The sequence below is a fragment of the Lagenorhynchus albirostris genome, chromosome 11 (genome assembly GCF_949774975.1).
Source record: "Lagenorhynchus albirostris chromosome 11, mLagAlb1.1, whole genome shotgun sequence".
NCBI lineage: Eukaryota > Metazoa > Chordata > Mammalia > Artiodactyla > Delphinidae > Lagenorhynchus > Lagenorhynchus albirostris.
This window is the reverse complement of record NC_083105.1, coordinates 101,192,618-101,205,770: the sequence shown is the minus strand read 5'-3', so window position 1 is coordinate 101,205,770 and position 13,153 is coordinate 101,192,618. Positions and strand designations below refer to the sequence as shown.

The 13,153-nt window shown below is 57.0% G+C and overlaps 1 protein-coding gene across 1 annotated transcript in view; it reads right to left on the bottom strand.

Annotated features, from left to right (window-relative positions):
• The window catches only part of LOC132529306 (IQ motif and SEC7 domain-containing protein 3-like), a 31,936-nt gene extending 22,888 nt beyond the window's left edge, over window positions 1-9,048 (bottom strand). The window contains exons 1-2 of the mRNA XM_060165646.1: window positions 7,964-9,048; window positions 5,658-5,819 (exon numbers count right to left, since the gene is read on the bottom strand). Coding sequence (XP_060021629.1) covers window positions 5,658-5,819; window positions 7,964-9,048 — 1,247 coding nt within the window. The remainder of the gene's footprint in view (window positions 1-5,657; window positions 5,820-7,963) is intronic.
• Between the last annotated feature and the right edge of the window lie 4,105 nt (window positions 9,049-13,153).

The window sequence follows — 13,153 nt, the reverse complement described above, 5'->3', positions numbered from 1 at the left end:
CTGACGTGCCCCGTGAGTAAGTAGATCTGTACTTCCCTCTAGCGCAGGTGTGAAGACTCTTTCCTTCATCGCCAGTGAACTCGCCTGAAATTGCATCATCAGACCCGTCAACTGTTTAAAACATACATCTATCAGAGAGAGGAAACTGAGGTAGCTCAGATCAATGCAGATTTGTGGATCAGTTTCTCAGCTCTGTTTTCTTCCCAGATGAGAGGGTGGGGGCCCAGCAAATAAAGGTGAGTCAGGGATGGGATGGCATCTGGTTCAGTTCAGTTACCCTGCCCCTGGCCTGGGCACTAGCCATTTCTTCTCTCTGGGCCTCAGTCCCTGGCCGGGTAGAATGAGAGAGCTGGACTAGCTGACCGTCTAGAGCATTTCTCAGCACCACGATTCACAGCTGGGCTCTGACAAGCACTGTAAAGGCATTCAGACCACGCATCTGTCGGGATGACGCACAAGGTAGGATGGTGTGGCGTTTAGGGCTCAGGTTATGGACCTCTCTGCCAGGCTTCAGGTCTCAGCCGCTGCTCAGCCCTGGGACTGTGGCAAGCGCCCCACCCTCTCTGTTCCTCTGTTCCCTTTATTTGGTGCAGACTCCCAGCACTGGCCTCACCGCGCTGCTGGCAAGATGGTATGCGGCTTTGCACGTAAGCCTCTTAGAACCGTTCCTGCTGGTACACGATACACGCTGGATGTGTGTGAGCTGCCTGCTCGCTCACAGATGGCCCTCCTGAGAAACCCGCGGGGAGTGACTCTCAGCAAGTCCCACGGCAAAGAGCGGCCAGTTTCAGCCACACCTGAACATCACACAGGATCCAGAGAGACCTCTCCAGAGCCGGGCCCTGGGTACTCAGGAGGGGAATGGGTGGTGGGTATGTTCATTTTTGTAAAAGTCCAATTTCTATGCAGCTGTGACGAAGCCAAGAGAGTCTCAACTCTGGAGTTTTTCACCCCACTCTGGGGTTCCAAGATCTCCGCCTACAGGAGCAAATGATTCTTTTAAACGCCAATGACTCTCTCCTGTTACGTAGAATCTCTCATCTCTGTGTGTGTGCGCGTGCGCGGTGGTGGGGGAAAGGGCACTGGAGAGGTGAGGGGTCAAGGTCATAAAACCCAAAGACACCACAGTTAGAAGAGACCCCCTCCTTCCATTCCTCTGAGTGGGGGGCAGCATCAAGTTTTCAGAACAGTGGAAATAGCCCCCAAAGTCTTCTACCCCTGCCTGCCTCAGCCTCTCTCCAGACCCGTCAGACCCGTCAGAGTGGGCCTGGGCCCCAGCCCGCTCTCCCCTGCCCCATGGATCTCCTCAGGAGCAAGGCAACCCTTCCGAGGCTACACACAGACGACACGCAGGACCTGCTCAAACCATTCCTTCCTAGCGAGGAGAGGCCAGAGCCTTCCAGCCTGCGGAGTTTGACAGACAATCTGTCTTCATTTCTCAATGTCCCCTAAGAAGAGCCAATCTGCTGCACTCTGGCCAGAACATTTCCATGGAAATGAAATGATGAAATCCGACTACAACGTCAGACTCTAATATCTAACAAAGAACGGGGCAGACACAGTGAGAGAAGGAACGCCCGGGAAACTTTCTTCTGGCTACTCAACCCCAAAGCTGCCCTTCCTGCGTTTCCTTGGAAACGACAGATGCCCTCCGCGCGGGTGTGAAGATCACCCGGGCCCGGAAAGAGACTGCTCACAGCCAGCACACAACGTTTCCCCATCCGCTGGCCTTCAAACCTGCTGAAGCGCGCATTTCAGAAAGGAAATAGAGCAGAGGCAAATTTCCCAGCCACGTGAAAACTGAGAGCGAGACGCTTGCAGCCCCAGAGAATCCTGATCTCCGCTGCCCTTTGTCTCCCACTGCCCTTCCCCCTCAGCACCAGGGGAGGACTTCCTCCAAGCTCGAGGTGGTCCCCTCCCTTCCCCGGAACTCTGTCTCAGACCAGCCCTGAGGAGTGGGAGGTTTCCCTGTGTTGGGGGAGGGAGCCGAGGGGAAGGGGAGGCGGGAGGGGTCTAATGCCCTGTGCTTTTAAGTGGGAGAAATAATAATAGAAATAGCTGACATTTTAAAAGAATGTACCAAGCCTCAGGCACTGAGTTAAGCACTTTATATGCACTTAAAAAAAGTTAATTCCTATGACTGGGTCTATTATCCCCATTTGACAAATGAGGAAATTGAGGCTGGTTTCTCCTAAAACAAACAAACAAACAAAAAACAAACGCCAACGACCAAAACACAACACCTTCCCAGGTCAACACTGGAATGGACGTGGCCCTCTGAGCTCAGAATGCCTCATATTATTATTTGATAAAGCCTCGTTGGATACATTCTTTCTTGGAATGGGGCATCCATGGAACCAGGACACAAAGGGATGGAGGGTCAGCTTCCCAGAGCACCGAGGGCCTGACCCTGGAGGCAAATGTCATCACCGCATCTGTGATGCTCAGAGGTGAATCAGTGGCTGGGACAGATTCTGCTTGGCCCAGCTCTTCCTCTCTTCCTGTCCCCCCAGGCCCAGGAGTGGGGGGAGGGCCCCATCCCTTCCCCTCCCAGAGACTTTCAGCCTCTCCCCTTCCCATCTGGCTGCATCATGGAGAGAGCGGTGGCTTGGGCTGTCTCAGTCTCCAAGGGGACGGGTGATTTATGTCTTTTATTCAGCAAACAGCTTTGTACAGAATGGATACGACAGGCTGAATGTCACCGGCAGGGGCGCGTGTAGAATCCCAGTGAAGCCTTCCCGGCCTGGACACACGGCACTGGGTGACTGTCACTGTGTGTTTTCTCTGGTGGGAGTTAGGAAGAGGCAGTGGATCCTGAAAGGTTCCGAGAGCGCTGGCTTGAGTGGCAGGGAGATACCAAAAACCCCAGCGTCTTGCTGCCCTGCCAGTGCCTGTCTCTTCCTGCTTCTTCATCCTCTCCAGGCACCTCGCAGCAGACAGACCAGGCCGTCGGCGCGCTGCAGACCTGGGGGAGGAGGGCTCCTTTCCGTGGAGCTGCCACGTGCAGGCCGTCTGCTGGGGCCTCAGAGCCCAGGGCCTGCACGGCTGCAGAACACAGCACGAGGGACTGAGGCGTTCACTGTGGCAGAATTGGGGCTCAGCTCTGTACTCGACGCCCCCTAAGCCCACAGTGCCCACTGGAGGCTCGAGGGCCCCTCACTCTCTTTCCACGTTCCTCCTCGCATCTCTCCCCGTTGAGACCTGGGTCTATAATTTCCCTGAGGCCACGAGCCAGGCCTGTTCCTCTCCCCGCGCACCCCGCCCCGACACGTACACACGTGGGATGCCCAGTGCAGCCCTATTCCCAGCATACAGTAGGCACTCAATATTTGCTGAATGAGTGGTGAATGGCCATCTCGTTCCCCCGTGAACGCTGGCACCCCAGCCCCGTCCTGGAGCCTGAGGGCTGCTCTGGGCAGCTCTGGCAGGATGACAGAGCTTGTTCAGGGCAAATGATTTCGCATGACGCCAGGGTGCTACAAACGCGCTAAGGATTAGGAAAGACGATACATTCACTGGCGCTGGAGGGACCTCTGAGATCACACAGCTCAACCCTCTCTCTTTGCAGATGAGGAAGCCTGGAGAACTGACTTGCAAGCGCTCCAGAGCGTGTCAGGAGCAGAGCAGGGGCCAGAGCCGGACTCTCGGGTCCAGCCACTCTCCTGCCCGCACACTGCCTTCTCATCCAAGCCTGAGCCCGCTCAGCCGCGAGCCCTAGATCCCAGCCCACCTCCCCTCTCGGCACAGGCGGCAGCGGCCGGTCTGCATCTCCAGCCCACACGATCGCCCAGGCAGGATGTGGAAATTAGTCTCCATTGTGCTGCTCAGCACACCCCGGGCTGCAGAAACACCGTGTGTTCCCAGAGCTACAGATCAACAGGGGCCTAGCAGGTCAGGATTCCGGGGCCAGGCCACATGGGGTCTGGAAAGGCAGAAGAGAACAGACGAGGCAGTCAGGGCCTGGGAGTGAAGCAGTCACCCCTGCCCCAGAGCAGACGGGCAAAGCCGGGTCACCCAGGGGATGTGGGGCAGCAGGAAGGAATGAAGCCATCCGGCGCAGCAACTCTACTCCTTCGCCAGTGGAAAGGGGACAAAGGCAAATGAAAAGTTCATGCCGGACAGATGAACCAGATGGAGGAAAACAGGAAAGGAAGGAGACGGAACACTTGATCTTTCTCCTCTTCTGCCATTTCCTCAAGGCATCCCCTCGGGGCACCCACACAGCAGGGGTGGTGCGATGGGGAAGGGGAGCCAGAGGGAGAGGGGGAAGGTAAAGAAGTGCTGTCCATTTAGGGGTTTAGGCACTCAGAACACCAGCTCTGGGAGGAAGAGCTGATTGCCCAAAGCCACCGAGAGTCAGAGGCAGGAGCTGGCTTCTGTCAACTAAGGGCCATCAGGGATTTCACGGTTCCTTGAATGGGTCCAAGCCCCCTCTCTTCTGACTGCACTCAGGTAACAGCTATCCCATCATGAATTTAGCAATGTGACAGGGACTCCCGAGCACAGCAGATCTCCCCTCCTAACCCAGCCCCTCCCACCTGCAGGCACGGAAATGCAGGCCCGGAGAGCAGACACAGCAGCGGGGCGGCTCCATATAGAGAAGCCAGGTGTCTGAGTGCCACCCAGGGGACACTGACAGGGACTCCGGGCTTCTACGCCCTGAAGCAGGAGCCCCCAGCCCTCTGTAGCCCTGGCTGCTTCAAGAGCAAGTACGAAAGGACGAGGTTCTCCCAGGACTCCTGCAGACTGTACCCAAGGAGAAGGGGGTGGGGAGAGAAGTGGGGAGGGCTCCTTACAGAATGGTGACCTTGGAGAAGGAAGTGAGCTTGGGGCGGGGGCCCAGCAGAAGAGAGGAGGGGCATCGGGAGAGGCGTGGGGAGAGACGGTCCAGAGCAGACTTCACGGAGCCTCGCCCCCTCTCTGCCAGAGGAGAGGGGGCTCCAAGGCCCTGCCCCTCCACCCCAGGGAATGCTCCCCTTGCCCTGGGGCTCGCCTACCTATCCACAGCGCCACACCCAAGAAGCAGGGCGCTATAGCAAAGGCGGCCCCCTCACTGCCAAATCCCCCACCTCCTGGACTTCAACCTTGGTGGTCAGTCTACCTTTATGGAATCATAGTACTTTCTGGCTCTAAAACCCCTCAGTCTAACCCCTTCTTTTTCTGCCGCATGTTTCCCCCACGATATAAAGCGGACACTCAGGGGCTGGGGGCTGGACGGGTGGCAGGAGAGGGTGCTGAAGGGCCGGTCCCCCAGGCGGAGATGGCCCCAGAGCTGACGGCCTTCTTTTTTCAGGTTCACTCTCATGCCTTTTGGTCTCCCTTGACCATTTCTGTGCCAGCCCCAGCCGCGCGCGTCCCCAGCGCCAGCCGCGTCCCCATCCACAGCGCCTACAATGCCTACGCGGAGGAGCACCTTGGCTCAGTAAGCGGCAGAATGACTGGAGGGGAGGCAGGTGATTGGCTAAGGACCATGGGGATGCTGGCTCCTGGACCAATCAGGAAGCCACCAGGACTGGAGCCAGGATTTCTGGGAATCCACCCAGACTTTAGAGGTCCTGTCCTCCCCGTGGCCTTCCCCAGCTGAGGTCCCAGGCCGCCCAGGAGATCCGGGAGGGTGGGCCAGGAGGGCGGGGAGGAGCCCGAGGCGGGGCACTCACTCGAGCACGTCGCGGTTGAACTGCTTCTTGCTGTTGCCCAGGAACTCTCCGATCATCTGGCGGCTCAGGCCCTTACGCTGGAGCAGGAAATGGGCCACTCCGATGGGCGTGTCGGGGATGAAGCCTCGAGAGATCAGGAACTGGATGCCCTTGTCCGGGTTTCTGGGGTGGGGTGGGGAGGGGAGGAGGGGTAGAGAGTGAGGCAAGTCTCCCCATGACGCCTTTTCTCCCTTTCTTCCTGCCTAGGGAACCCACAAAAGTGCCTGGAGGTCCTTGGGCAGCATTCCCAGGAAATGTCAGCATTCCTTCCACTGCAGAGGGGCTCCCCTTAAAAAGCCCCTCTCGCCACGTTCTCCTGAACCTCCCTGCACAGGAGTGAAGATGGTGCGGGACTGGGGAGGTCTGGCCAAGTAGATTCCAGAGCAGGTGGAGAGGTGTCCCTTCCGTCTTCCTGCCTCAGTCCCACTGGATCTGACCCTGAGGTCCCCAAGCCCTTCCTCCCACCTGTATCCTGCTGTCTACACTCAGGACCCACGCTCGAACCGGAAGGGCAGAGGAGACTGGGAAATGGAGGTGGGATCTCCTACCACACCGCTCTTCCCTGTGTGTGGCAGACACAAGGAAGACCCAGCTCTTCAGGGTTGACTTTCCCAGGCTTGAGTCTGTGTGTGGGTGTGGGTGTGAGTGCTGTGTCTTAAGGCCCATGTGCTCCCAGCTTGGTCTGCAAATCCATGCTGCTCCCTGAGCTGAAGCTTACCGGTCCAGGAGAAGATAAGTACAGAAATAGAGGCTAAGCCTTTAGACCCTTTTATAACACGTTGACATTTTCAGGACAACCAAGCATGTGACTGTTTTTCTAGCAACTCATTTTAATTGTATTTTACAGAAGTGTCAGCCCACAACATATTGGGTAAAAACCCAAACTGGTCCTTCACTATAGATAATTTGAGAACCACTGTCTTGTGGGATCCAGGTACGTGTGTGTGCAGAAGTGAGGGTAGGGCTGTGCTCACCAGGGTGGCAGCCTGAGATACACGAAGCAGCGATGGGAGTCACACAGGTCTGACTTCACCCGGCTCTGCCGCTTACTAGCTGTTTCACAGGGCTCAGCTCACCTGTGTGAGCCTGTTTCCTGGTCTGTAAAATGGCATAATGATGCTCTCTCTAGAACTTGTTAGGAAATCTGCAAATGTTTTATGTCAGGTGAGCTATGAACGGTAGCTATTCCCCCTAGAATAGAAGCTGCTTGAGACCGGGGGATGTGTCTTCCTCATCTTTGTGGTTTCCGTGCCAAGCACTCCAAACATAACTTCTGAATGAGTAAATGAACACACAGGTGAATGGTTTCTGCTCAGTCCTCATTGATTAGGCAGGAGGGATGCCGTGTTTCCCGGCTCAGGGCTATGAAGGAAGGGGTGAGTGGAGGGTGGAGACGAGTGCCTCATGTACTTGAAATCTCCACAGGACGGGCAGGTGTGTTTCCTCTGCTTGCCACCAGCTGTATACCTCTTGGTTGCAAGGAAGTTCTGGCTGGGGGCTCTGAGCTATGGTGGTTGTTCATTTCTCTGCTCCCACACCCCTGTTCTCTTCTGCTTCACCTCTGCTTGCTTGACACTCCCCTCCTATCCGCCCCCCGTACCCCCATTCCTTGCGCCAGGTCTCTGCTCCCCCCACCCTTTCCTCCTTTGGTCACTGCCTCTTCTCTCCGTGTCATCAACCCCATGAGATTGATACTCCCTGCTTTCTTAACTTCATGTCCTACCCGAATGCTTTCTGCCCAAGCCTTATACTACTTGTACTATTATTTACTTAATAGTGCATTTTCTCTGAAATTTTCTCACTTTTCAAAGCCTAGCTTCATCTAGCAGTACTAGTGGTTAAAGCATAGGTTTGAGGTGTTTTAACCCTAATCTTTAACATAAATTCTTATCAATTAAAAATAAAATGAGGGGCTTCCCTGGTGGCGCAGTGGTTGAGGGTCCGCCTGCTGATGCAGGGGACGCGGGTTCGTGCCCCGGTCCGGGAAGATCCCACATGGCGCGGAGCGGCTGGGCCCGTGAGCCATGGGCGCTGAGCCTGCGCGTCCGGAGCCTGTGCTCCACAACGGGAGAGGCCACAACAGTGAGAGGCCCGTGTGCCGCAAAAATAAATAAATAAATAAAAATAAAATGAGTATTCCCACACTATCTCAAGGATCAGGCGTGGCCCAGAGGCCACCTGGGAGAACCCTGGGACGATTCGGTCCATTCCCGGGCCCGCTGCTCACCCGTAAGTGCAGCCCCTGCCCCGCACCTCCTGGAACTTACATGTTGAAGAGGTTGAGGCCGATGCGGTAGAGCCGCTTGCGCAGGGTGTCGGTGGAGAGCGTGGGAGACTTGCAGCTGGCCGGGTTCTCGCAGTGGTAGCGCGGCAGGCTCAGGATCATGGCCTGCAGGGCCTCCTTGGAGGCCGAGGCCGACGCTGCCGATTTGGTGGACGCGCTGCTGCTGCTCAGCTGCTCCGAGCTGTCGCCGGCCTCGGCCTCCGCCCCTTTCCCCGCCTCCTCGGCCTCCTCCTCTCCGTCTTCCTCCTCCTCCGCCGCCGGCACCGCGGCTCCCGGCGGGCTGGCGCGCAGGGCCCCGTCGGCTCCCGCCTCTGCGCTCGCGCCCTCGGCGGGCACGTCCTCCTGGCCGGCGCTGGGGGCCTCCAGGGCCTCCTGCCCGCCGGCCTCGTCCTGCTCGGCCTTGCCCGCCGCGGACTCTGCAGGGGCTGAGGCCGTCGGCGCGCCCAGGCAGTTGGCCACGGACAGAGCCGTAGAGGAGGAGACGGAGATGTTCCGGCTGGCGATCTGCACGGTGACGTCCCGGAAGGCCATCATGAGGGTGCTGCCGTGGCCCTGGGGCGGGCCGGCGGGCTCGGTGGGCTCGGCCCACTCCCCCGAGTGGGCGCCCTCGGGCTCCCGCGCCTCGGTCTCCAGGCCCGGCGGCCCCGTGCCCGCGCGCAGGGCCCTGTGGACCTGGTAAGCGCCGCTCTCCTGCAGGGAGCACACGGTCTTGAGGCTCCAGGTGCTGAGGGCGTCGTCGATGGACTTGGCCAGGGACTGCACCTGCTCGGTGAAGGAGTCCTCCAGTTCGGTGAGTGTGCCCGCGATGGTGGGCGGCAGGGAGGGCGAGCGCGCCAGCGGCAGCCCCGAGAGGCCGCAGCCCTCCAGGAGCGCCCTCTCGGCCGCCAGGCTCTCGGCCGTGGGCGCGCGCGCCTTGCGCAGGGAGATGCGCCGCGGCAGGCGGCTCTCCAGGAGCGAGTTGCGGATCTTTTCGAAGTTCTTGCTGAGCTGGTACTGGCGGAAGGCGGTTTGGATGGTGCAAGCGGCGCGCCGGGACACCAGGTGGCCCCCGTACTTGTGTTCTAGCATTTCAATCTGCAGCGAAGACAAAGAGGCGCGAGCGCAGTTAGGGAAGGGGTGTGACAGCCCTTGAGAAAGACGGCGGCGGCGGCTGTCGACTGGGGCAGGGGTTGAGCTGCTAAACTTCGGCGGGGGCGCGGGAAGGCGCAGCTTCGGGGCACTGAGGGGCTCATGTCTGAAAACCCTAGCACGCCATGGCCTGAGATGCCAGGGCTCCCAGAGGTGTGGGATGTATGATTGGATTCCGGGATTGGTGATGCCAGGGGCAGGGGACGGACGAGGTGCGAATGGTAGGGGGCGGTTATTTCCAAATGTTCATATCAGAGATGCATACGGTGGAGTTCATGGCTGAAATGCACGACATCCTGAATTTGTATTAAAATACTCCATCAAAAGAAGTGGGAGGGCTAGATGAAACTATTAATAAAACTTGTTAGGGCTGGGTGGTGGTTAAATGGGAGTTTATTACACTATTCTTTCTACTTTTGTGGGGTTTTTTGGTTTTGTTTTGTTTTGTTTTTGCTGTACGCGGGCCTCTCACTGCCGTGGCCTCTCCCGCCGCGGAGCACAGGCTCCGGACGCGCAGGCCCAGCGGCCATGGCGCACGGGCCCAGCCGCTCCGCGGCACGTGGGATCCTCCCGGACCGGGGCACGAACCCGTGTCCCCTGCATCGGCAGGCGGACCCTCAACCACTGCGCCACCCGGGAAGCCCTTGTGTGTATTTTTAAATAATAGAAAATTGAAAATTAAATAGAAAGGCTAAAAACCATCGCTGCTACTCCTGTACACCTGCTTTCTTTCTGAGCATTCGTGTCATGCGTTGGGGTAGTTTCCTGTTCCGGGAGCCTCCTAAGGGTTGGGGTTGGGGTTGGGTCACCTCTGTGTTCCCAGCATCCGGCCCAAGGACTGGCACAGGGTAGAGCTCAATAAATGTGAATTTCATAAAAAGACAGGTGGGTGATGGATGGATGTTTCAATAAGGGGAGTCCCTCCAGGCTACCCTGCTCCACAATTCCAGCCACCTCTGTTTCCAGCAATGGGAGCTGTTACAACCAGGGCAGGGCTTGGTGGGGCTGGTTGGCAGGGCCCGGGGTGGGGACGGCACTGCCTCATCTGGGCGGATGTGAACACAGGGGAACTTCTGGTACTGGCCAGTCTGCCTTCAAGGCCCTTCCTCCCCTCCTCTCAGCTCTGTCCCCCATCTGTGGTCTTTTCTCCTCCTTGGGTTGCTGAGCTCTCACTTTTTCTCTCTTATCAAAAACCTCTCAGGAAAGGACTAGAAAGACATTCCCCCGAGGTGTGAATGACCAGTAACAGTTAGCAGTGCTCCTTCCTAGAGATTTTTGCACTTAAATAACAGACAAAGCCTGTGTGAAGGGGATGGACAAAATGGTAGCACTGGTGGGTTCCATAGTCCTTAGGGAAGCCTGGGAAGTGAGAAGGTATTCCTGGGCCCTGAAACTATGTATTCCCAGCCGTACACTCCACTTACACAGAGCAGCCTTCCTGCACTAAGAATCGGGACAGGTGGCTGAAATTAATAACTCCAGGCAAGAACAACGTCACTCCTCCATCCTCCCCCACAACGTCACTCCTCCATCCTCCCCCAGGATCATGGGGGAGGGGTACAGATACAAAGGCCAAATTTCATCCCCCAATACAAGGAACACTTCACCGCGCTTCCCGCTCCCCCAGGGACTGCAGCTGGAGTGACTACTTCCCAACTACCCTGGCAGCCCCCTCTGTCCCTTCCCTGTGGGTGCCCCACAGCTGGACCAGCAGAGACACCCTCCTAGCCCAGGAGACCTCATAGATACAATCCCAATGCCCAGGGACAAGCCCAGGTAAACGGGACCTCCTCAGTGTGTGTCCTGGGCTCTTCCTGTCTCACCATCCAATGCCCTTTCCCATCCCCAAGCCTAGTTTATGCTGCCTCTCTCCCCACATCCAATGCTTCTCTCTGAAGAGACTTGGAAAACGTATTCATATTAAGGTTTAGAAGGCCACTGAGTCTTCCTATAGGACTCCTCCCAGAAGCACTTGCAGTTCACAAGGTGCAAGGCCTTAAGCAGGAGGCAGGAAGCTCTTCTGGGACTCACGGCCCTGGTGTTGCAGGGACATCCAAGGCGCTCTTCTAAAGCATGCCAAGTGTGTTAGTTATCTCCTGCTGCAGAACAAATTACCACAAAGGTAGCCGCTTAAAACAACACCGTTTATTTCCTCGCAGTTCTGGAGGCCAGCAGTCTGGGCACAGCTCAGCTGGGTTCTCACCAGGCTGGAATCAAGGTGTCAGCTAGGACTGCAGGCCCATCTGCGGGTCGGGGTCCTCTTTCAAGCTCACTCCTGTTGGCAGATTTCAGCTCCTGGAGATCTAAGACTGAGGCCTCAATTACCAGAAGCTGCCTGCTGTTCTCTGCCACCTGGTCCCCTTCACAGCGTGGTCGTTTGCTCCTTCAAGGCCAACAAGAGAGCCTCTGTGTGAGGCCTCACTGCCTTTAAAGGGTCCACCTGATTCATTCAGGCCACCCGGGATGACCTCCCTTTTGACTAACTCAATGTCAACTGATTGGTGACTTAATCGTAGTAGTGACACCCATCATATTCACTAGTCCCGCCCACACTCCAGGGGAGGGGATTATATAGGCATGTCCACCGGGATCAGGCATCTCTGGGGCCCTCTTAGAATGCTGCCTGCCATACCAAGTGGACAGTTGCCTGTGGGCTTTTATCTAGGTATGACCTCATGTACCCAGGGGCCCCAGAGAAACACAGGTATCTGCCTCTGATGCCTTCTCCTCCTGCTTCTGCAGAAATCACACCAGAAGGAAGAGAGCATGGTAGCTCCTGAGGCCCAGAATCGGCCTTGGCAGGAAAGTCCTCCAAGGGGAAGAGTAGAGAGGGAGGGGAGCTGACTGCTCACCTGCCTCCTTTTTGCCAGTTCCACCTCCCATTTACCCCTCCCCAAGCACCATGAGCAGCTGACCCCAGACAGGAATTCACATCTCCTTCCTCCCTGGCCTGCTCATAGGTCTAGGGAAACCCCTGGCCCAAGAGCTTCTCTTCAGATTATGAGATGCTACTGGCAATAGAGGGAAGGTATGAAATCCCATTGCCTGAAGTGTTTCCAGAATGGTGAAAGGTCCACCCCCTGGCATGGTGTCATCCCACCTAGAGGCACAGGCTGGCTGAGATAACTGAGGAGACTTCTTCTACCAGCCAGTGTCCACGCTTCACCCAAGGAGAGAAGAAAAGCAGATTTTAAATTCCTGAGTCTGTTGCCTCGGATCCTCCACTGGACTGTGAGCCGCATGAAGGTAGGCTTTGCCTGCCATGCTCACTGCTCTATCCCCAGTGCTTAGAGTACATAGTAGATCTTCAATGAATATTTACTGAATAACTTAAAACCTTCCTAATCTGACCGTAACTTTTCTCTCTCGGGCTGATGATTTCACCCTCTCTGGCCTCCTTTGTAAGTTTACTTCATCCCCTAGTCTCTCCTACTTGCATTTCCAGCCTTTACCCTGGTTTTGACTCCTTTCCACCAGCCCACAGACCCTCCTTAATGTCCCAGGCTGAAACATGACCCTGCTTGACTCCCCTGCTCTGGGCCACTAGCCCAATCTCTGTATTTTTCCACCAAACCTATAGGAGGACCAGTCTGCCCGCTCTGCCTCAGTCCGTGAGCACGTGCCGAACCACTGGCCCGCCCTGGTCCGTGAGCACGTGCCGAACCACTGGCCCGCCCCGGTCCGTGAGCACGTGCCGAACCACTGGCCCGCCCCGGTCCGTGAGCACGTGCCGAACCACTGGCCCGCCCCGGTCCGTGAGCACGTGCCTAACCACTGGCCCGCCCCGGTCCGTGAGCACGTGCCGAACCACTGGCCCGCCCCGTGTGCCCTGACTGCTTGCAGCTGCCTCCCGCTACCACCAGGCTAATGAAATGACTCTCAGAAAGGTACTGATAACCTTCAATCACTAAATCCCATCCTCAGCCTTCCTCCCCATCCTTTCTGCAGCTTTGATACTTTGTCACCTTGAAACTTTGTCCTCCGCTCTCATGACCCAGTCTATCTTGGATTTCCTGTCTCCATACAGCTCCTTGAGCCTATATTC